At 37.8% G+C, this 24,895-nt stretch overlaps 1 protein-coding gene across 5 annotated transcripts in view; it reads right to left on the bottom strand.

Moving 5' to 3' along the window:
* Positions 1–21,119, bottom strand: part of SYDE2 (synapse defective Rho GTPase homolog 2) — a 39,194-nt gene extending 18,075 nt beyond the window's left edge. The window contains exons 1-3 of one of the 5 annotated variants that reach the window (XR_012323993.1): positions 19,272–21,118; positions 8,746–9,441; positions 2,449–3,551 (exon numbers count right to left, since the gene is read on the bottom strand). Coding sequence is in view for 4 of the 5 variants with exons in the window: in XM_073787886.1 (XP_073643987.1) it covers positions 2,449–3,551; positions 8,746–9,441; positions 19,272–20,751 (3,279 nt within the window). In the remaining variant the exon portion in view is untranslated. Of the gene's footprint in view, positions 1–2,448; positions 3,552–8,745; positions 9,442–19,271 lie in introns of all 5 variants that reach the window. The other 4 variants (XM_073787886.1, XM_004312043.4, XM_019920052.3 and 1 more) reach the window with 4 other exon arrangements.
* Between the last annotated feature and the right edge of the window lie 3,776 nt (positions 21,120–24,895).

Below are 24,895 nucleotides of genomic sequence, written 5' to 3'. Positions count from 1 at the left end.
TTGAAAGATAGTAAAGAACCTACAACTATTTCTAAGAGAAGGTAATTCAAGGTGCTGCTGCATTCAAAAGAATCAACATGATATGGGAAATCGAGGAAGGTACTGGAAAGAAAATTCAAATTTCCTGTTCTTATCCACATTCATGTTACATTCACATCATCACAAGAAAGAAAAGTAGAACGGTAGATGATCCAGACAATGAAACTAAAATATTAAACAGGATCAAAGGAAATGCTACCACATGAGAAGAAACTAACTTGAGTACAGCCCTTCTGGTGTATGCACACTTAAGTGTCACAAAATTTCATAAGGATGTATCCTCTTAAACTTGAGAAAGAGATGAACCTAGAACAAATTAAAGAAATCAATACTTCAATAGCAAGTAATAAATTAATGGAACATGTTATCCCAAAAGCTGCAATTACAAATATAGTTTTAAAGGTGAATAAAAGAAGGAAGAGCTAATATAGATATGTCAGGCAGGGATATTTTAGGATATATCCCTACCTTCAGAGGCTGACTTCTTGAATCAAACACTTGAAGTACATGCTTGATGCCTCTATTGAGGACAGAATCTGAACCGGATGGACCATGAGGATGATTTCTATACTAATTTTTCCTATTGGAAGCAGGAGACAGGTGGTAGTAGCCTTCAAAGTATTTCGAAGATATCACAAACCATTTTTTGTTTGACTATCAAAACCTGATGTTCATTGTAAAAAAACAAGAATAATTACTGACTAGAGAGGTAAACAAAATTTAAGCAGTATGCTGCTCTGAAAACTGCAGGCACAATCAGCCTCTTTCTGTGCGTGTGTTGGGGTGCAACAGGGAGAAACAAAAGAGACAAAACAAGAAAAGGTGTTGAAAAAGTGCAGCTCCAAACATACAACTGTAAATTTTTTTTTACTTTTTATTTCACAGGAAATAATTCTTTATTAAAATAAAACTTTCTAAACTTTAAGTATAGAAATAAAAAGCATTGCTAAAAATATTTTCTTGGCATTTAAAATCAGTTATTACAGTCTTATATACTTGCTCTTTATAAAATATTTTCAGAAAATAGACTGTAAAAGTACAGCGTTATTTGAGTTACTTATTTTAATATACAATTGTAAAAGTTTCTGTTTAAATAATTAGCTTTAAAGTCTGCCTGATCTCTGGCCTCCCTACATGCTGCGTGGAAAAAAAAAAAATACAGGAAACAGAGGACCTTAAGAAAAAAGTAACTGGACCAAAAGTTGGATTGGAAACTGAAGGCCTCACTTCCACCCAGACAACGTAAACTTGACTTGATGGAATCACATATCTGAAAAGAGGTTTCAAAAATTCAAATGTCCTACCTCTCAGCTTCAGGAAGCTATTGCATCTATTTTTATTTAATATAAGCAAAAAAGACCCACAGAGATTAAGTGACTTGCCCAACATCACACAGCCAATGATGGATGAGAAACCAGAATCCAAGTCTCTTGTACCTTTATACAAAACTCCACTAACTTATGCAATTTCTATCATTTCCATGTTAAATTCAAGGTAGATTATTTTAAGTTTGCGTCTACATTCTTATAAAGAAATCATATTTCAGATTTTGTGGTATATATCCTCGATATCTTTTAATGTATGTTATAAATTCTGATAGCACTAAAGCAAAATACTTCAGAACATAATGATGCTTAGGCTTATTTTGTATTGCAAAAAATTAGTATAAATAATTACTTATACCTCATTAATATCCTCAGTCATACACTGTTTCTTATTGTCATAGTCTACATGTATAAATGAAAATAAAGATAAGGTCTACTAACTAGTTAACATGTACATATCTTGTTACAAATAACACCAGGTTTTTTGTTTGTTCTAATGAACTGCTTTTACCTTCTTTAAAAGGAAAAGAGAATGAGATGTGCTTTTATTAGTAGGACCTCTCCTTATCCTCCATGCTATCCCAAAGGTAAGACATGGATAAGCTTATGCTTTCCAAAGAGTGGAACTGAGGGAGAACAGGGAATAAGGGCAGGGAGTTAATTTTAGGAGTGAAACAGGGTTATAATATTCACTGTCGAACTCTCTACCAAAAGAATGTCAAAACATTCAGAAACATTCCTTAAATGAATTAGGCTTAGCCTATGTTATCAGCTCTGGCTTTTCCTAGGAATGCCATTGTAAAGCAATCTTCATCTCTAAGTATAAGACCATGCAGCTCTGCATCATAACATAAATTATGGAACCATCTAGCACACTTTCAATCACTGACAACATAGGTTAAGGCATAAATTACATCCTAAACAGCAATGGAATAAAAATAAAGAATCGGAATGAGAAAAAGTCTAAATTGGATTTTTTTTAACTTACCTTGAACTCCTTCCGCCAAGACTTACTATAAATAAATTTAATTATTACTCAAATAGACAGATAAGGGGGCAGTAGAGAAACACAGTAAAATAATACCTGACAGCCTCTCTTTTCAATTTCCATAATACATTTCTGAATCAGGAGTGGTACCATCAAGCCTATATTTTCTTTCTCTACAACTTTTCGAATATCAACACCAAATATTACTGGTTCTCGATTTATATCTAGTCCGTGAAGTGAATTCTCCCACTGTTCCAAAAGAGTCACTTTCACATAAATAAGACCTCTAGGTTCAAGTTTGACAGCCAACTGATGTGTCTTTGTCACTCTGAATAAGGTGGGAAGAACAACAGTTCCATGACAACACACTCGATTTTTTCTTGGAGTGGGTTCCCAACTGAATACTACTAATTTCAAATGCTGTGCATTTTCAATTTCTATGTTGAAAGTGTGATCCATGTCTAAAAACGTTGTCCGACATGTGAGCAAAGCTGTTCTGGCTTTGTTTACTGAATCTACCTGAATTGCACAAAAGACATCTTTTGAATCTATCCGAGGTGGTTTTAAATCCTCAGCACCATAGAAATGCACACTCATGAGCCCAGATATGTACTGAGAACACTTAGGTTGATCAGAAAAGCTATAATGTCTAAAAGCATCAATGTCTATTTCATTCTTGCTACAACTATTTGGAATTATTTCTTTTCCTTTTGCAAATTTGTTTTCACATCCATGTTTGCTAGATTTAGCTATAAGTTCAGGAGAATCTCCATCACTGAGGTAACCACTTTTGCAGGAATACTTAGAACTCACAGAGGTTTTCTTCTGGTAGCTGTGCTGAGAAGACACACTAGTATCAAGATGGTACCGGCTTATAACATTCCTCTTAGCAGCTGTGGTTGTGTTCCCAGAAGGTAGAATAACAGCATTATGAATTTCTTGCCAGTTACATTTAGACAAGGAAGGAGTATTATCCGGACTGTTTCCATAATTCAAGTTTCCTTTAACACTTAGTTTCCGGCTAAATTCTGGCAACCTTTTCATTCTCATGGAAAGTTTCCTCACAGTTCGTGGAGATTTTATTTTATCCGGGAAAGACCAATGAATTGAACTGCCTTTTTTCACAGGGCTAGGGCTTGGAGAAGATGGTCCTGCAACTCCCAAATCAGGCTTATTTGTAGCAGCTACTATCCCAGGACCTTGAAAATAAAAGACATTATAAGGTGAAATGTTTTGATTCCTACTTTTATTTTTACTTTATAAAACACCAATTTAACAAGCTCTCACATGGACACAAATTCTTCCCTGTCTCATCTTAAGGGTGAGATTTAGTCAAAAGTTTAGATGAATCTCCATTACCATGTTCAAGCAGAATATCAAGATCTACAAATGGCTTCCGGTGGAAAGAAATATCTCCCTCTCCATCTGCCCTTCTATTCTGACGCTTTAGAGGAAAGGGAATATAGGTTCCTTTTAAATCTTTCCCACTGCAATATACTTCAGTGAGCATGTGTTTATAACTGTAAACAGTGAATATCAGAGAAAACTAGGAAAGCTTCCTATTTTAATATGTTCATTTTAACATATTGAAACATTAATTTCAACATGTTTCCCATTTTAATATGTTTATTTATAAATTCTACCTAATATAAGAATGATTCCTCTATATTTACAATACTCTAAAAACTAAATTTCATCACATAGCATTGCTGGTTAAAAAAAAAAGTTAAAAACCAAACAAGTGTATAATTTTGACAACTAAGAGCCAACTTAATTGGCTCTAAAATTCCATTAGAACGGGCTTCCCTGGTGGCACAGTGGTTGAGAGTCTGCCTGCCGATGCAGGGAACACGGGTTCGTGCCCCGGTCCGGGAAGATACAACCTCCCGCGGAGCGGCTGGGCCCGTGAGCCATGACCACTGAGCCTGCGCGTCCAGAGCCTGTGCTCCGCAACGGGAGAGGCTACAACAGTGAAAGACCCACGTATCGCAAAAAAAATTGTATTAGAACATATCACCAAAGATTATATAGAATGAACTCTAGTTAATCAAGAATAACTGAATAATGAATATCATAAACCTACCTGAATAATTTTTTAAATGTATAGACATTTTCTTTCTTGTATTATCTTTATGCAATAATTCCGTAGAACTTCAAAAGCTAAATTAGGGCGTTTCTTTGCAATTTTAATATATTAAATGACAGTACAGAGATAAAGTATGTTTTCTTATAATTTTCAATTTTCATAAAGTGTTAAAATTCTTTCGAATTCTTCTCCACACAAAAATAGTTTTATTTTTTCCTAAATGTCAGAATTACTCAGGTTTACAATAAAACATTTTTTAAAAATTCAAAAAAGTACAAATAAAGTAAATAATAGCCCACATTGCCAAGAGATTAACCACTATAAAACCGCACTACCGGGAGATTAATCATGGTAAATATTGTGGTGAAAATAATATTAAAAGTAGTTTCTATTGTTATTATTAAATTATTAATATTTAGTTATTATTAAAAATAATACCAGCCAACATTTACTGAGCTAGACAAAGTGTGAAAAATTAATTTAATAATTAGTATGAGCACACCCTCATTTAACTCTCATAATAACCTTAAGAGGTAAGATACCATTACCACCCCATTCTCCAGGTAAGGAACCTCATGCATGAGCTAATTTGTCTAAGATCACAAAGCTGGTAAGTGGAAGAATCAGGACTCAAACCTAAACACAGGCTTTCAGAATCTATGCTCTGAAGTACTACGCTTTCAGTCTCTCCATCCTTCTAAATAATTTTCTCTCCATACATATACATCAAACTGATTTTCAGATACCTTTTCTCAACTATTATTAAGAAGTTAAAGTATTCCATTTAACCTTAAACTTTCAATCCCCCCCCCAAAATAAGAATGTAAAGACTAATCAATTTCATTTCAAAATCTGAACCTGTTCCTAGTAAGTTTTCAAATTAATAGAACAAAGTGAAAGTAACTTCTAAAACTCTGTTGGTATTATCCCAATTATTTAAAATTTAAATTAATTATTCATACTTTATTTAATAATTCCTTATAAAGATCCTTAATGACCCTAATATCAGAGGTTACTCTATGTAATACTACATTTGACAACTAAAATGAGAAAAAAGTGTTTATTCATTTCAAAAATCAGTAGATTAAATGAACTTTCTTTAAAGTATTAATATAGTATTCTTCCTCCACCCTTCAATGTGTCCTATTGACAAAGTAGTTTCTTTGTAGAGAAAGGACTATTTTAAGTATGCCTGCTGGGCTTTTCTGGTAAGCAACTAATAAGAAATGGAGTGTTTGATAAACTAGACAAAGCGTTCCCTTGTACTGTAAATTGTAGTACAATTCTACTGGTTTCCTGGTCTAAAACATTCTATAGTAGTCAGAGTCCTACTGTAGTCTACAATATATTTTGTCATGGCCTAAAAAAGCTACTCAGTATATGAAATTGCTCTAGGTTTTATCAAATCAATAAAGAGTTAATCTAACATACTGACTTTTTTACATATTATGCATTAAATATCTCCTACTGAAGTCCTTACCTAATTATTAAAATGAAATACTGTATTTGTTAGCAATTTCTCCTGCAGACAAGACTGAATTTATTTTTTTTAAATGCTTTGTTTTTATAAAATCCAAGAGCTGAAATATGACCAATTTGAACAATCTCTTAAAATTAAACCAAAATTATACTAACCAAATCACAGATTAGCTACAGCTTATAAGGGGAAAACATAAAATGAAAATCTTTAAATATAAATTTATGAACCAGGCTTGAATCAATTGAAACTGGCACACTCCTTCAGCATCTAGAGCAGTAACTGGCACATACCAGAAACTCAGTGTTTATTGAATAAATGAATTAACCAATTGTTAATTGTCTATAAATTGGTAAACCTTTCAGGAAATACAATATAGAAATTACCTATACTAGTTACCAGCTAAAAAGACCAAGTAAAGATACTAGTAATGGATCCTAATGAAGCAAAATAGATCATGATAAAGATCACTGCAACAGTAGTAGAGTCTATTAACACCCAACATTAAGGAACCAGTCAAACAGATTAGGGCACATCAACTCAATTAAATACTTTAAAAATAGGGAAACAATCATAAGATTAACCTACATGTAACAACACAAAATATAGATAGCAAGTGAAATTAGCAAAAACCAAAAATAGTCCACTATGTCAGCAACTAGGTAAAAGATACATAAACAACCAGAAGTTAAAAGGGAAAAACAAGTCACAACTGTGTTAGGATGATCATAAAATTGTCATTCATATTAAAAATACTTAAACTTTCCTATTTCTTAAACAAAAAATTATTTTGAAATTCAACCATTCTCTTTGCCTATTTCTCAACAGATTTCTGCCAATGTTGCTAAAGAAAACATACCACTTTAGGTAAATGACCTTTCTGATCAAACTAAAGCAAAAAGATGACATATAAACGAACTGTCCAAATACTTCCTTTGGTCAACTTAGGAACGTGCTTGTTGTAATAATATACTTAAGAGAAGAATAACAGTAAGAAAGGAGACATAATTGGCAGCCCTACTGTACTTTCAAATTTGGGTGGTTTTTTTGTTTTTTTGGTAATGTCTGTCAGTCTTTACAGATTCACAATTTGCCACAAACATAAAATAATAAAGTTTAAAGACAGTACTTAAAGTGTATATCACTTTACAGACACTGGCTCTCTAATGTTGCTCTTATACTTATGCCCTCTTGCCTTTTCTGCACCATTCCAGACCCATCACTATCTGTCTGCCCTACTCCTGCAAGCCTTCCTCATCACTCCATCCTGATCACAACCTCTGTTCCAAACTATTATTTTATAGACTATTTATTCCTCTTCCCATCCATATTACAAAAGAAACACACATTTGCTCTGGAAAATCAGACTACAATTAGAAATGCACACACACAATTTTAATCCCAACACAGGGGGTAAGGATGGGTCAAGCATTAACAGTTCCAGGACAGCTTTTCATTGTTTCTTTCAAAATTGACATCATACAGTTCACACTGTTTTTTAACTCACTTTTTTTCTTATCAATATAATATTTACTCCTTCTCCTCATACCCCTGAGAAAAGGATCCAAATGCAAGTAGATTACTTGTAAAGTACAAAAAGATCAGCAAGAAAGTGAGAAAATTCAGGAGAAAATTCAAGGTGAATTATCAAGCCTGCTACCACTATGGGCACCTGGAGCTTAACTTCATGAGAAAACTCTGGGAAACAATATACAATTATCCCACCCAAGTGTGGAGGGAGCTGGGGTAGGCCTATACCAACTCCTGTCAGTCACTTGTTGAGGGGCACTCCCAGGATGTCCTGCAGGAGACTCTCTAACACTTTGGAAGGAGTCCTCAAGTAGAGATGCAGATACTGATTTTTGGAAGTAGGCTGCCTCCATTTAAATAAGTAATAAAACCCAAGGGATATGGACAAGTACTAACAGCATCTTCTATACCCCACATCTTTGACTACTCTGTATCATTTGAAATTTTATAAATTAAAATGACTCATTATATAGAACTGCTTTCTATTCAACATTTAATAACTGCAACTAAAAGTACTTAGGTAGTGTTTTCTTGGGTAGTGTGTCTGGGACTAAATTTAAAAAGAAGCACACCAGAAATCAAGGCAATCAAGTAAAAATAACACCATTAGGTTGAACTATATGAATTGCCAGGTTTTTGTTTTTGTTTTTGTTTTCAGACCAAAAACTCTTAAATATTGGCAGTTTCATATGGTTCAAACTAATACACATCAAACTTCAATTATTTCCCTTCTGGGTTCCATATCTATTGTAGCACCTATTTGCAAGTTCTTTACTTCTACCTCTCCTTTCTTTTTCTCTTCTTCCTTTCCTTTGTTTCTGAGGAAATGTAGGCACAAAAGTGAAAACTAATGACTGCTAGTATACTGAATATACAATTTTTCATTTGTGGCCAGACCAGGTGTGAATGAATGAATGAATAAATAAATGAATGAAGCAAAACAAGACATACATGAAGAATATATCTCTTCCAGTCCCTGAGACTCCATTCTTTCAACTAAGAGAAAAGTAATTACTGCCTCAAAGGATAGACACACTAAAACCACACCATACACACTAAAAGTTGGTGTAGGACTACCCCAGCTCCTTCACCCCTTACAAAACCAAGTCTGTAATAGGAATAATTAAACCACCATGTATATAAAAATGTTTATAAACCTTTTTCAGTTTTATTTTCATGAAAATATACTCACTTTGTAAGGAAAAGTACACAGCTACAATAGACATCTATATTTAGTTTTAGATACTGCCAAAGAATTGAAAAATGGAAGAAGAAAAGGCAGATATATGATCATCTTTACCTGCAAAAGGAGATTTCAACGTGGGACTCTCCTCTACTATTATACCTTCTTGTGTCTTGTGTCCATGCCTTTGCTTGTACTGCTCCACAAACTCTGTGGAATAGATGGAATCTATAGGATTTATTTCATTTGACTGTGTGGTCTGAACATCGCCTGTGTGTTCAGAAGAGCACAGCAAGTCTTCAGTGTGCTGCTCTTCTTTCATTAGGTCACTACCAGATAATACTCTCAAACCGACATCAGGAAACTTCAGAACAGCAGAGTCTGCCTCCCCAAAACTCAAGGCATTTGAAATACCAAAGTCATCATCCTCAGGAATGGGGTTGTACCATATTTCTCCTTCATCATCTGCATCATTTTCCTCATTAAAGTCTAATGAACAGTCTCTTGATAATGAAGAATTTGTAGCAGTACACACCATATACGTACAATATTCTTCAGATGATTTGAGGAAAGGTCGTGACAGCTGCAGTTTAGGTAGAGAAACGGGTGAGATGGATAAATGACTTATATCTTGGCATTTCTTATTTTCGTCTTCCAAATTAAAAGATCTCAGAGTACTCTGATATAGCCAATTGCGTTTCTTTGACACAGTGATGCTATTAAGTGGCTTATGACCCCTGAAGCCAATATTATCCTTCAGATCTTCAAGTTCTCTTCTCTTCATTGAAGACTCATAGACATTTTCAAATAAGTCTGTTTCAAAGAAAAAAGAAGGCAGAATATAATGCCTGGCATACCAAGAAAGGCATGTCACTTAAGACCAGTTATTAAAATACTATTTTTAGGGGCTTCCCTGGTGGCGCAGTGGTTAAGGGTCCACCTGCCAACACAGGGGATGCGGGTTCGAGCCCTGGTCCGGGAAGATCCCACATGCCATGGAGCAACTAAGCCCATGCACCACAACTACTGAGCCTGCGCTCTAGAGCCCGCGAACCACAACTACTGAGCCTGCGTGCCACATCTATTGAAGCCCACGCACCTAGAGCCCGTGCTCTGCAACAAGAGAAGCCATGACAGTGAGAAGCTCCCACACCGCAACGAAGGGTAGTCCCCCTCACCGCAACTAGAGAAAGCCCGCGTGCAGCAACGAAGACCCAATGTAGCCAAAAATAAAAATAAATAAAATTATTTAAAAATATATATATACTATTTTTAAAAAGATAAAAAGAAAGAAAAGTAATATTAATCACATTCAGAGACAAAAATTGAACAAGACAAATTTTGGATTTTCCACCTAAACATGATTTCTATTATTTAGATATCAGACTGCTAGTATAGGTATCATAAGAATTCTAAGAAAAAGGATAAACAATCTCTGAGACTGCCTTTATAAATATCATAGGGCTAAAAAAGCTTTACCCTAAGCAAAACATGCTTTATAAAAAGCTTGTATAGAACGCTTTATACACAGTATGCCTTTAATTAATATTTGAGTAATTTTAAACTCACTGCTACAAGGACTTTGGAAAACACAAGCAAGATTACTACCTTTTCATACAAAGATTAACTTTGAATAAATTTTTCAAAACAATTGTGCCTTACTTATTACTGAATGTCTTACTGATTATTAAAATTTCAAAATAACATCTGTTTCCTAACCATATAGTGCAGTAGCAACTTATGCAGAGTTTAAGTTCTAAATATCTAGGGCAAAATTAAAAATAAAAGTCCCTAAGGAGGCCCTTGATTAGGACCAGGTATCCTGTCTCACAACAAGCACAACACAGCTATATTATTGACAGGCACAAACTTGAGCAGCAAGAATACAAGAATGAACAAAATAGCCCCTGCTCTTAAGGAATTCATAGCCCAATGGATGTCAAATACTTAGATGTGTGTATGTATTAATATAATGTGATAACATTCTAAAAATGTATATGTAACATTAATTCCATATAAAGGGGAAAATTTTTTGCACTTCCAAAGAGTTACATAAAGCCGGCTTCCCAGCTTCAATGACAGTCAATAAGCTAAATAAATATATATCATAAACTAACTCACTACACATAGATAATTAAAACAAAACCACATTTCTAATTTAAGATCATGTCAGGTTTGTAATTTATGGTCTATGCTACTTTGAGTGTGTATTTGGTTGATTCATTTTAGTATTACAGCAAGTAAAATATAATAGTCCAGTAACAGAGTGATAAAAACACATTAAACTCTGAGGAGCTTAATAACAACCAAAAAATTAGGTTCATGCATACTAAAGGTTTTCAGGAATCTCCCTTCTACTGAAAAAAAAATCATTTAAAAATGTAAGTTTGGGGGCTTCCCTGGTGGCGTAGTGGTTGAGAGTCCACCTGCCGATGCAGGAGACACGGGTTCGTGCCCCGGTCCGGGAGGATCCCACGTGCCGCGGAGCGGCTGGGCCCGTGAACCATGGCCGCTGGGCCTGCGAGTCCGGCGCCTGTGCTCCGCAGCGGGAGAGGCCACAACAGTGAGAGGCCCGCGTACCGCAAAAAAGAAAAAAAAAAGTAAATTTGTCCTTTTTATAACCCTAAATACCTAATCAAGCAGATTAATTTAAAAACAAAACAAAACCTTAAACACAAACTGGGTTTCAAGTTCAATAGTTCCAGAGGCAGGAATAGAGGAACAGACTAAGAATCAGAAGGGAAGGAACCTCTCATGAATGTCTACTATGCCAGATATTCATTTACTCAAGAAATATTTATTGAGCGCCTATTATGCGGCAGGAACAAGAGATAAAGCAGTAAGAAAGCCCTTAACCTCCTTTAACCTCCACAACAATTCTGAGACAGGTAGGATTATTTCCATGAGCCTCAAACATATGTGGAGTATGGCCAAGGTGCTAGTCATAGAATTCAAATTTAAGCCTGTCTAACCTTAAAATCCTTGCTCTCACCTGTCTCCCCTACACCATGCTACCCACTAAAAGTAGGGAAGTAGGTGTCCCTCTTGAGCATTATGATAATATCCACCAAGTTAACTTTATAGGGTGGCTCCTGGGATTAAGTAAAATAATGTTTGAAATACTTAGAAAACTACTCAGAAAAGTCAAGTAACTTGCCTGAGATCACCTGTTGGTAAATGGAAGAGGCAGCACTCAAAACAAACTTCTGACTCCAAAGTTTGTAGTACACCTGGGCTACTAACTAAAGGATACCCACCTCCACTCTCCAGGATTTAACATGCAAACGTGTAACAAATAGTCAATAAATATCTTGATTTGATTTAATTTAACTAATGAAACCTGAAGATTCAAGAGTCTTTCTATGGTTCTGTCTTCTTTACACTTAAAATTAAGAACTGTCCTGGACATATATCCAGAAAAGGCAAAACCTCTAATTCAAAAAGACACCTGCACCCCAATGTTCATAGCAGCACTATTTACAATAGCCAAGATATGGAAGCAACCTAAGTGTCCAATGACAGATGAATGGATAAAGAAGATGTGGTGTGTGTGTCTGTGTGTCTGTGTGTGTGTGTGTGTGTGTGTATATATATATATATATATATATACACAATGGAATATTACTTAGCCATAAAAAAGAATGAAATAATGTCATTTGCAGCAACATGGATGGACTATAGACTAGATTATTATACTAAGTGAAGTAAGTCTGACAAAGACAAATATCATACGACATCACTTTTATGTGGAATCTAAAAAAAGATACAAATGAACTTATTTCCAAAACAGAAACAGACTCACAGACATAGAAAACAAACTTACGATTACCAAAAAGGAAAGGGGGGGATAAATTAGGAGTTTGCAATTAACAGACATCCATGACTATGTATAAAATAGGCAAACAAGGACCTACGGTATAACACAGGGAACTATACTTAATATTTTGTAATAACCTATAAGGGAAAAGAATCTGAAAAAAGAATATATATATATATATATATATATATATATATATATAACTGAATCTCTGTGCTGTATACCTGAAACTAACATAACATTGTAAATCAACTTTACTTCTACAGCAACAAAAAAAAATAAACTGATTATAGACCTTTGTTTTAAAAAAAAAAAGGACCTACGGGCTTCCCTAGTGGCGCAGTGGTTGAGAGTCCACCTGCCGATGCAGGGGACACGGGTTCGTGCCCCGTTGCGGCTGGGCCCGTGAGCCAGTGAGCCATGGCCACTGAGCCTGCGCGTCCAGAGCCTGTGCTCCGCAACGGGAGAGGCCATAACAGTAAGAGGCCCGCACACAGCAAAAAAAAAAAAAAAAAGGACCTACTATAATTTTTTTTTTTTTTTTTTTGCTGTACGCGGGCCTCTCTCCCGCCGCGGAGCACAGGCTCCGGACGCGCAGGCTCAGCGGCCATGGCTCACGGGCCCAGCCACTCCGCGACATGTGGGATCTTCCCAGCGCAGGGCACGAACCCGTGTCCCCTGCATCGGCAGGCGGACTCTCAACCACTGAGCCACCAGGGAAGCCCCTTTCAGAGTTTTTTGATGTACATTGTAAATGAAATAAACATGCTTCTACTTGTACTATATTCCAAGGAACTACAATGAGAAAATTAAGCTACCAGTATCACATATTTAAACCGATACATCTATTGATATGTAATGAATATGTAATATTAAAAGGAATAATTACATCGTGAGACACAATACAACTATTTTTCATGAAACTACAAACTACATAAACTTGAGATGAAACAGTCTGCTTGCTATTGCTGAATATTTAAAAACACATAATGCTGAAGTTTAAATTTAGAGATAAAGAGGTACATTATTATACGTTCTGATAAAAACCAAATTTATTCCGTTATTAAAACTGAATATAAGCGACACATTATTCAAGGTAGAAATTTTTACTTGGGCAATTATTTATATATAACTTAAAGCATTTCATTTTTATCTCAGTTAATTAAATGGATGCATATGAATATAAGTTACACAGAAATGGAAAGCTATTTACCATCTTCTCTTCACTCCCCATTTATGCTAAAATTAATGTTAAACCTTACTGGCATAAATGTAAAAGTTACCTTTAGCTTCAAATTTTATATATGTGTGTGTGTGTATATATATATTTTGACATTTATATATTTATATGTTGAAAGAAGACAAAAGTAAAAAAGATATAAAAATAAGTGTGCAAAGTTGCAAGGCAAAAAAGTCTTTATTCTCTTGCAACTATACACGTTATGGTATAACTATCAGACTCTAATTAAAGTCATTTTCCTTGAAAATCTGTAAGAGAATGCGGAAGTGGCAATTAAAAGTTTTTCACTCAGAAAAATATTTACATAGTGGTGAACTACTCAAGCCAATTTTGTGTTCTCAACTATTACGTATTTCATAATAAATCTAGATGAGTTACTATTACTAAACATTTAACTAGTGCCCCAGATCAAAATCAACAGCAAACTTTCTGGGAAATTATGTACTGCAGCCCTCATTGAAAATGTACAGTATCTACAACATCTTTTCATCATTTAAAACATTCTACTGCAAAAACAAACTGTTGTTTTAGCTTACTTCTCTTTTAAAAATCCTAAATAAAAGCATTCTTATGAACAATGTATTTGAGCTTAAATAAATAAAAGCAGCCCTGCTTATAGAGTCAAGCTTGGCAGCCCAAATGAAATTACTAGAATAAACTTAAGCCTTAGGTTTACATATGAGTGTGTTTATATGTATGTCTTTATCTTTCCCAGATAAATCTAAATGAGGAGAGGGGTACAATGAAAAGAAAAAAGGTATTTTTCTATCTTTTATTTTTCCTCCCTTGTGACTAGCAATAAAAACTCTTAAGAAAAAAGCTGTGTGCTAGCTTTGGGGACAGGAAAGTAGAGAAGGAAACTTTGAGACGCTTTTCAGTTCCCTGAAAGTAATGAGGAGGAACAAGAGAAAAGAAGCACAGAAGAAAAGATGAGTAGAATAAATAAGTGCTCCTAAAGTGGTGTCCTCTAGTTCAATTCCCAATGCTCCCTAAAGCAGTCCTTCTCAACTTCAGATCATTTCACTCTCTATCCAGAATCCTAATATATTTTCACAAAGCCTGCTTGCCTTTCTCTTGATAACAGCTAAGTGCCAGGCATGGTACCAAATGGATTATCTTTTTTCATCATCACAGCAACCTGAGGACTGAGGCTATGCAGAGCTGAGTAACTTGTCCAAGGTCATAAGGCTGGTAAGTGGTAGATTTGATCAGAAACCCAGAATCTCTATTCTATTAGCCATTACACTATATGGCATTCTCTCTTGCAGATTCTAAAATCTCACTTTTGTTGGTGCAAGATGAGACTAACATGGAGGGATCTGCTTAAACTTGTCATACATAAGTAGTAAGTATAAATTCATACACATAAAACTGAAGCAGAAAGAGCTCAAGTGCTTTGCTCTAAGAGGGGTTAGTTTAAGTATCAAGTATCAGAATAAAGTAGAATGCTTTTCAAAACTTTTTAAAATGTATCAAGATAGGTGATTGAGATACTGAGAATTCTAGAGCCTACTACTCAAAGTGTGTACCAAACAGCAGCATCTACACTGCGAGTTCGTTAAAATGCAGAATCTCAAGGTCCCACCCCCATACATATTAAATCTTCATTTTAACAAGACTTTCAGAGAATTCATATACACATTAAGTTTGAAAAGCTCTGCTCTATAACTGCGAACCACACGTTGAGTGGCAAAGGTCTGGAAAACAGCCTTAGGATTCTCAAAACATAAACACCACTTAGAAATGGAGGACTTTCAAAAATCAACACAACACTATTTTCTGCTGAATTTGTAACTCTCAATGTTTTCCTGCCACCAGCAACTCCAATGTTTTATGGCACTCTTCCCAAAACAAAAAACAAAAACAAAAAAATGGACTCACTTGCTTCTGGGGCCACGATGGCAGAATTTCTAACAGAAGAATTTAGAGCTAGAAGACACTCAAAAAGTATTTGCCTATAGTTACTAGTCTTGAAAGGGCTAATGCATAAAAGAATTTGTTGGAAAAATTCATACAGATAATGTAGCTCATAAAGTTAAGAAATTGAAGCTACAAATACTTGAGAAGGGAATAGACAGAAATCTGCATTAACAGTGTCAACTTCACTTTAAGATATAATGCACAAGATCACACCAGCTATTTAATACTACCTTTAAAGAACTGTCTAAAGATTTTGAACAGAATATTACATGCCCAAATTTTTTTTTCTTTCACAGATCACGGAGCAAGAAGAGTAGGGTCAAAGTAGGCTAATTATTTTTAAAGCAGTAAAAGGCCAAAATAGCTCAACCCAGTGCTTTCCGATTTATTTTTGAGTACTATATGCTAATTAAAACTTATTTATAAAGAGTTATAATGAAGTATAGTCAGCAAATAGATTAAAATTCCTTTGTAACCTTAAGGCTTGAAGAAACTTTACAATATTTACTATGTGTAATGACTTTAGATTTCTTAAATAATCATCTCAATTAGTAACAAATTGGTCAATCTGTGAGCACTACATTCCCAACTGCATCAAATCATTGGCAGTATTATACTATCAAAAGTTTTAGTGGTTCTTAGTAGGAGCCAGAAATCAAAACTGAATATCATTTTGGCTTCCATTTGTCATATAGCTTCAAAAATTTCCAAAACACCTAAGTAGATTAGGTATTTCTAGCTCCTTATATAGTTATTCTGTGTTATAAATTCTAACTATAACTATTTTGAAAGAAAACATCGCCACAAATAATATTGTACAGAAAAATGTGATATAAACCTTCTAAGCTGTTTTTTTTAATACATTTATTTATTTATTTATATTTATTTTTGGCTGCATTGGGTCTTCGTTGTTGGCGCGGGCTTTCTCTAGTTGTGGCGAGCAGGCGGCTACTCTTCGTTGCAGTGCACGGGCTTCTCACTGCGGTGGCTTCTCTTGTTGCGGAGCACAGGCTCTAGGCGTGTGGGCTTCAGTAACTGTGGCAGGCAGGCTCAGTAGTTGTGGCTCGCGGGCTCTAGAGCACAGGCTCAGTAGTTGTGGCGCACGGGCTTAGTTGCTCCGCAGCATGTGAGATCTTCCCGGACCAGGGCTGGAATCTGTGTCCCCAACACTGGCAGGCAGATTCTTAACCACTGCGCCACCAGGGAAGTCCCCTTCTGAGCTATTTAACATCTTTATACAACCAAGAATGTACTGCTTCATCGGGACTGCCCAGTTAACTTTTTAGAAAACATGATTAAAAGTAGAATCCAAGTAAACAATTTGAACTAAACATTTAAAGGTAAAGGTTTAAGATGGATAAAGCAATTGACTAAAAGAAAGACTTTAAACCTATTCTAGGATTCCCCCATCTTCTTTGCAACTTTGAGGAAGTTACTTACCCCTCTAAATCTTGTTGAAATTCCATCCATCTCCTCAGTCCAAGCAATTTAATAGAATTAACTGGATCAAACCTCTAAAGAAATTTAGAGTCCCTTTGACCTTATATAAATAGGGTTTTGGAGTCATAAAGACCTGAGTTTGAATCCACATAATAGTTTGAATCTATATACTAGTATACATAAACCAAATACTAGTTTAAGTGACATTGGGCAAACTACTTAACCCCTTCTTTGCTTTTGCTGTTGTTGTGCAATAACAGCTGTCATACCTCCATGGAGCGGGGAGGGGAGGGAAGTAATAAAGATTATATGAAAACCCCACAAAGTATTCAGAATGGTTTTAATAAGTTCAAATAACCTTCATAAAAAACAGTTTAAAAAAAATTAACTCTTCAAATCTATACTAGATATATAAACATTGCACAAATTATTTTTATCTTTCCTAAAAGATGAACTGATGATTTGAAAGGAAATAACATCTGAGAAAGTTTTTAAAACCAGAGATTATCTAAGCTTTTGTTTAGATTTCTTGTGAAATATCTAAAATACCATCACATAATAATTCTAATGTGTCATTTAATTTCTTTTAAAATTGGTTTCATTTAATTAGTTTCTCAATGAAAAATTCAATGAATTCATTCCTAAGAGTTACTACAGTTATTATTACTTTTAAAACACTTCAATGTTTACACAACAACTGAGGGTGTTAAAAGCCATCAGATAGTAATGTCTAACCTTTGCAACAAAAGGGTAATACATATTTTACTGAAGTTTTATACAGATTTTTGTTATGGCTAAAAATTAACTGTCTTAAAAAGAGTTAACTGAACCAAAATCAGTGGAGGTAAAGATATAATAGCACTAAAACGTAATAAATGATTACAAATACTTTACTACTGGAAATGCATATTTTAATATAAACTTAGCATAAAGTACACCTCTCTTCACAAAAATTTACATTCTACTATCTTTTTATTCAGGTGGAATGGAATAAATTTGAGGGAAATTGACAGGTGTGGGTTAGAGATTTATAGATTCAAAAGAACTTCTCATTTTGTATACACTTGAAGTGAATTATTTGATTTGTCCTCATTGTGTAATAAAAAGTTTTGTGAACTTTGTTTCTCCCCGTTTTGTGTTTATTGGTTTAAAAAGTTAATGTGTACAAACCTAGTCCTGTAGGATTTGTAATTCTTAACAGAGAAACTGCCAAGTACTGTGAATACTTTTACATTTCAGCATTTAATATTTTTTAAAGTATTACTGATATGTAAGTCATTATGTTCACTAAAAGTCTTTAAAAGTGTAGTCCGAAAGATCATGTTGTTTTTGGCTCAGTTTAAAGGTACTTCTTTCACAAGAGAATTCTTTTACTATTTACAACATAAGAGATTTCTAGAATGGATAACTTAAACCTTCAGTGAAAACTAAAAATCACACACATATAAAATAGGGAGTAAAATCCTATTATTAGGACAAATATACTTTTTACAAATTCCTTTAACTGCCTACACTTTCTTAAAAAGTACATAAGACATACTTTTCTTCTGATTAAAATCCAAGTGCCCTTCATTTTCCACAATAATAAGATTACCTACATTGTTATGTTTTTAGGGGGGAGGGGGAGGGGAGGGAAAGGTGAAGAGAAGAAACGTGAAATCCTACCTGACTAAAAAGAAGTATTACCATGATAGTTTTCTCGGTTTGGTTGGGTTTTGGGTTTTGGTTGTGTGTATCTGTGTACACAAACGCTTCTGACCGGGAGGTGTAATGAGTAAAATGACAGTTTATGAAGCCCATAAAGTCTAACTTGGATCAAATTCAAATTCACAAACTCCACAAAAGTCTACAGATTAGCCCAGAGCTACAAAGAATAAAAGTCAAGGCAGCGCCGGCCAACTCTTAAGCCGAGACTGGAAAGCAAAGTGTGGTGAACTTAACCTTTACTCACTGTTGCGCTTAGAACTAGGTACACTGGTTCTTAGAGAAGAAAAAACAAAAACCCCAAGTTCCTCATGCCACTGTCTTAAAAAAAACAAACAAATAAACAAACAAACCCAAGATAAGGCATTATACTAGGTAACCTGGAAATGGCATTAGGCTGCCACTGACGTGACCCTCACCTTGGCACCGACACGTACCGTAGTCTGCAAAACCATACCTTCTTCTTCGCTCTTAAGACAGAAGCCCGGTCTGTAAACACATTTTGATTGCAAGGTATCCTACCTGTCAGCGTAATCCTTTGGTCTGGCGACACCGAGACGACTTGGCTTTCCCGCATTTTCAAAGCGCCCAGATTTGGAGACGTTGCCTGCGCTCGGGTGACTTCGGGGGGTGTCCTACGAGCGCGACCCTTCATTCCCAGAGACAGCAGGCGTCCTTTGTACATCCACTTCTGCAGCTTCTTGACTGTCACCGCGGGCGGTTTGAGGAAGGGGAGCCCCTCCTGGCCGTCTTCTTTGCTGCGGCTTCCCGAGGAGCGGCGGGGGTCCTCGGAGCTGGGAGGCCGGAGGCCGGAGGGCGCCGCGGCCCGGGAGCTGCCTCCGCTCCAGCCGTCCATCCCGCCTCCACGTGGCGGGGGCTCGTCCGGTTCCCCGCGCGCGCCGCACCTGATCCAGCTGTCGCTCCGCCACCGCTGTAAGGGAGGCGGCTTGGCACCCACGCGGAGGCTGTCGAGGCTTCTGCTGCAGGGCAGCCGCATCCGAGGAGTCCGCGGGCGGCCTCCCCCCGACTCCCTCGGAGGCGACCGGGGCGGGGACACCTGCTGCCAAGGGCAGTCGCCGCCTCCCCGCTCGCAGTCTCGGGGGCAGGCTCGGCGGGCCGCCGCGCCGCAGGGGGAAGGCGGCTGGCCCGGAGCCCGGGCTCCCGCAGGGCAGCCGCGATCCGCCCTGCCCCGGTCGCCCTGCCGCCTGCCCGAGTCAGGGGGCAGGTCGTGCATGGCCTGGATCAGCAGATAATAGGCCTCTCGCAACTGGGTCTGCAGCCTGCCTGTCTCCAGACGGCCGCCCTCCGCCCCTGGGGAGGAGCCAGCGGCCGGGGGAGGCGGGGGCCACCGCTCCGCCTCCGCCCCCTCAGGCTCCGGCGCGGGCTGGGAGCCGCCGGGCAGGTTCTCGTAGTAGTCGGCGTCGTCCTCCTCGTCCTCTACGCTGCCCTCGGAGCCCGGCGGAGCGTGCAGAGAGGCGCGAGTGAGCCCGCGGCCCGAGGGTGCGGCCTCCTTCCCGCCGCGCGGCCGAGGCCCGAGCGCCCTCGACCTCTCCGGCCGCCCTCCCGGGACCCGCGCCTCAGGACCCCACGCCTGAGGCGACGGCGGCGGTCGCTCCAGGCTCGGCCGGGCTCCGCCGGCGCGCTCGCGTAGGGGCCCGGCCGGAACACCCCCGGCATCTCCCTCGGCAGCCGAAGAGGCCGCCACGGTGGCTGCTGTGGCCACCCGGCGCCCGGGCCCCCCGGCGGCACGAGGACCCCGCCTCCCCTGGAGCCTGGACAGCGTCCTCCTCAAAGGGTCCGTCATCCCCCTCTGCCTCAGCAGCCAGGCTCGCCCCTGGTGCGGGGACAGCTCGGAGTCCCGCACGGGAGGAAGCCGCGCTCGCGGCGGCGGCGGCGGCGGCGGCTCCCCATGACCGACACTGGCCCTCGCGGGCTCCTCACATTCTTGGCATAACTCTGCCGCGGGACGGGTGGGGGAGGGCGGCGGCGCCGCAGAGCGCATGCCCCGGAGCCCCGGGCCGCAACGGGGCGCGCGGGCTGCCGGCTGCTACTCTGCGGGCGTCGGGCGAGGCAAGGCGGAGGGCGGGGAAGGGAGGTGGGTGAGAGCTAAGGAAGACCGAGGGATGCAGAGAGGGCGTACCGAGGGGGGTGGGGGGTTGCAGTAAGAGTCGAGGCGGGAAAAAGAAGGAGCGGGAAGGTGAGTCTGCGCTGGAGGCTGCAAAGTTCTGGTTGGGGAGACGGAGAAAGGGAACGTGCCCTCCTGGCTGCCACTCAGTCACCTTCACCACCCTCCGCATTGCCACCACTGCAGGAGGCGTGTCCTATAGTGCAAGTCCTAGCTTGAGAGAAAACAAAGATTGTTTTGACGGATAAGGTATGAGTACAGGTGTATCTCACTTAGTGAAGTGTGTTCTAGAAACGTTCCGAATCATTTTAATTTGTACAGGGAGCTGCCCATTTAAAGGAAATTTTCAGAGATTCCTTTTCAATTAGGAAGAACCCTTTTGCCCAAAAAAATCACCACTGGTGTCTCTTTTTAAAGTCTATTTTTCTTTCTTCCTTCCTTCCTTCCTTCCTCCCTCCCTCCCTCCCTCCCTCCCTTCCTTCTTTCCTGTTAATGCATGCTAACACAAAATTAATTGTAGCATAAACCAAAACTTGTAAAACGGAGGCGCAAATATAGCCTCCCCCATCACCTAACACTTTGTTTTAATTAAAACTGGGTTGAAAAACAATTGGGTTGAAATTGAGAAACAATGTTATTTGGAAATACCAACTCTCTCTCAAAAGCATTAAATTCCATGTTCTGTGTAACATTTGTAAAATACCTTGTGTTGCCACAGAGCAGTGGACCTGTTTGTGGTTGATAAGAATCAATCTGATTTCAGAGTTAAACTTTTTAGCGCTTACGTATTAGAAGGGGCCTTTGTCCGAGTACCTCATAAGTGTACTACTAACTCCTAGCACAGTACTTGCACCTAGTAAGTACTCAAGAAATATTTGTTGAATAAACAAATGCTTGCATGAGTGAATTTAACTGACCCTATTTTCAACGATATATATCTATGTAAGTTCCTTTTTTTTTTTTTTTTTTCCTATCCGTCAAAGGCTCCAGCCTCTAAATGTGCTTTGACCTATACTTCCTTTATTAGTACCTAGGCTCTGCATCCTGGAATAATTTTACCTGCATCTCTATTTGCAGAAATCTTACCCATCCTCTAAGATTCCATTCAGCTGCCTTCTTCATGAAGTCGTCTCTGATCTTCCACATGGGCACAATCTCTCTTCCTCCAAACTCCAATAGTACTTTATTCATACCCACTCAAAGTATGTTTGTTATTTTTTGTTTTTTACAAGGTGCACCCTATCTCCCATACAAGAAAATTCATAAACTCCTTGAGGGCAGAGACTATTTATACTTGACTTTTATATTCTTCATAGAGTATAACATCTTATACACTGTACATGACGAATAAATATTTTAAAACTAATGTCAACTTTAATTTGAAGGAAGCAAATGACTTTAATTTCCAGTCTATTGCCTGACTCTCCACTAGACCATACTCTATTAGTGTTGTTTTAAAATTCTTTCAGTGATGTGTAAGAACATACTTTGTTAAATAATCTTAATTCTCATCTAGGAAAATACAGTGAAATGTTACACTACAATTTGCATACATTACTATTTATAGTTCTACACTATTTTTATTCTGTGGAACCAAAGCTATTTAATGAATAGTCAAGGCATAAAATTATGTCCCAGTGAAATATTCCCACAGGAAATGGCTGATGATAAAGCTGCCAATGGTGTCTATAAACACAATTTGATCTCTATCTCAGAAATTGTTTCCATTCCAACTCTTGTTTGCAAAATCTTTTTATTCTTTGTAGTTAACACAGTTGTTAAGAATACCATAAGTTGCATATCTATGTTAAAATGAATAGAAAAATGTAAGGTGGTAGGTCTTGGTTGAACTTCATCCTTAATTCAACTTGTCATCTTGTTGAGTTCAGGAACTATAGAACATTGGCCAGTATAAAATATTATGCAATGTTCTAAGAATTATTCAGAACTAAGTCTGATGCTGTACGGCACAACTGAACTTAAAGTTGCTTTAAAGTTGAGAATGTTCTAACGCATAAATTCCCAATTTTTAAGAAGTATTTTGGGTCACAACAGCAATGTAGGCAGTCATAGCTATGTGACACTATTTAATGACTTTAGAAATGCAAATCCCACTTTTCTGTATGTGCATAACACTTCAATAAGTTTATAAAAATGTAATTCTAAGAAGACAGTGCCCTCAAAACTTACATATGCATATAATTAAGACAGTGACAAGATATGAACATAAGCTATATTGTGTAAAATCCTTTTTGTGTTTTAACAATTTCTACCCTATTCCCACAGTTACGTCAATTTTCATATGTTTCTAATCAACAGATTCCTATGAAAACTAGGAGGTAGGGATATATTTTCCAGTGTTTGTACTTGCTTCTCAGTGACTTGGAAATCATTCTGATGCCCCATGAATCAACAACTATGTGTCGGCACTATCACAAAAGATAAAATAACTATGGGATAACAGGGCTCTAGTAAGCAGGGAGGTAAACTAGAGATGGGGTCATACTGAATCTAGGAAAAGGCGGGAAAGGCAGGGCAGGTTGAGGCAGAGGGCTAAGTCTAACAGCAGTAGAAGGGAAATATCTAGGTATCTTATGGTTATTTTCTAGGCAATGTAGGGTGCATTTCTCACTGCTACTCAGTCTTCCATTCTTGGTTCTTAGTGGAACCAAAGGCAAGTTTAACTTGGCATTTGCCCAGTTCTCTCTCTCTAAACTGCCTTATGGGGATCCTCTGGTGTAGACCTACATGGTCTGCCATGCAGTTCCATAAATAATTGAATAAAAAGTGCTTCAGCCTAAAGCTGACCACATCACCACTGCCCTGGGAATCAAAGAAGGCATGTCCTCAACAGAGCAATTTTTTCTGTTAGTTTTCTCGTAACTAACAGTGTCTGGCAATTGGTAATATTTTTTACCTCATCCCACACCTCCAACCAAAGTAATAAATAGGAGGCTTTTGCTAAGTACATATGTATTTTCTAATATTTAGAAATTTATAATGTTTTAGAATATTCACTATTTCAGCTTCTCTTATTACATATTTGGGATATGCAGAGTAGCTTGCTCAAGGTCACCATAATAAGTGAAGGGGAATTCAGACCCCATCTATCTGATTCCAAAACCACTACAGCCCTGGGATATTTCCTTGTATAGAAAAAGAGAACAGACATTTTCTACTTGCACTGACTTGAACCTTTGTTTTCATAAATTATTTAGTTGGTTACCTTTCAGAAAAGATTTTAATATTTTATGAGCTTTTGTGATATGCAGCTGAACATTGGAAAGCTGCTTGTTCAACATTTGGAATACTTCTCTGTGCAGTCCTCTTCAAGGGTGTTAGAACTAAATCCTATAATGTATTCCCATTTAACTGTAAATATTAAGCCACAATGTGAAACTGCATCCTGTAAATGTCATCTAATTTGAAAAGTAGGACAAGCTACAATTAAATACTTTAAAGACAAAATATATGCATCCTTAAAACCACAGGAGCCCTCAGATAAGCCCCTTGAAAAGTGAACTGGTATAGCCTGTCTTTCCTAAATGACTTGTGCCTCAGGATAACCCATAGTTGAAGGGAATTTGCTCTTTTGCAGAGTTGTCATTCTAATAACAAGATTTGATGCAATATCGACATTTTTTACCTTAAAGAAATAATGGCTCTACGAATGGACCTAGGCAAAAGTCACCAATGACTACTAACATCACAAAGGGAGAAAGAGACAACCTGACACTACACGGCCTCTGATCCAGTACACAACTGCACCTATGATGTATTCTAACCAAAAATGAAACCTGAGTCTGATCAAGATCTGATTACCAATTTCCAGGAATTACAGAGAACAGAGGAACATGTTAGATAGCACCATGGGAATGTGATCACAAAATCCAGACTATGGGAAGCTACAGGTCAGAGGATCCAGTTTCTTCAACATATTAACCAATTGCACTGTATGAACTTTCAAAATTTTAATTGGAATCCAGCTTTTCAAATAGATCCTGGCAACTGTTTTAAAGCA

The sequence above is a fragment of the Tursiops truncatus genome, chromosome 1 (genome assembly GCF_011762595.2).
Source record: "Tursiops truncatus isolate mTurTru1 chromosome 1, mTurTru1.mat.Y, whole genome shotgun sequence".
NCBI lineage: Eukaryota > Metazoa > Chordata > Mammalia > Artiodactyla > Delphinidae > Tursiops > Tursiops truncatus.
Note: the sequence above shows the minus strand (reverse complement) of the source record. Positions and strands in the feature narration are given on the sequence as shown.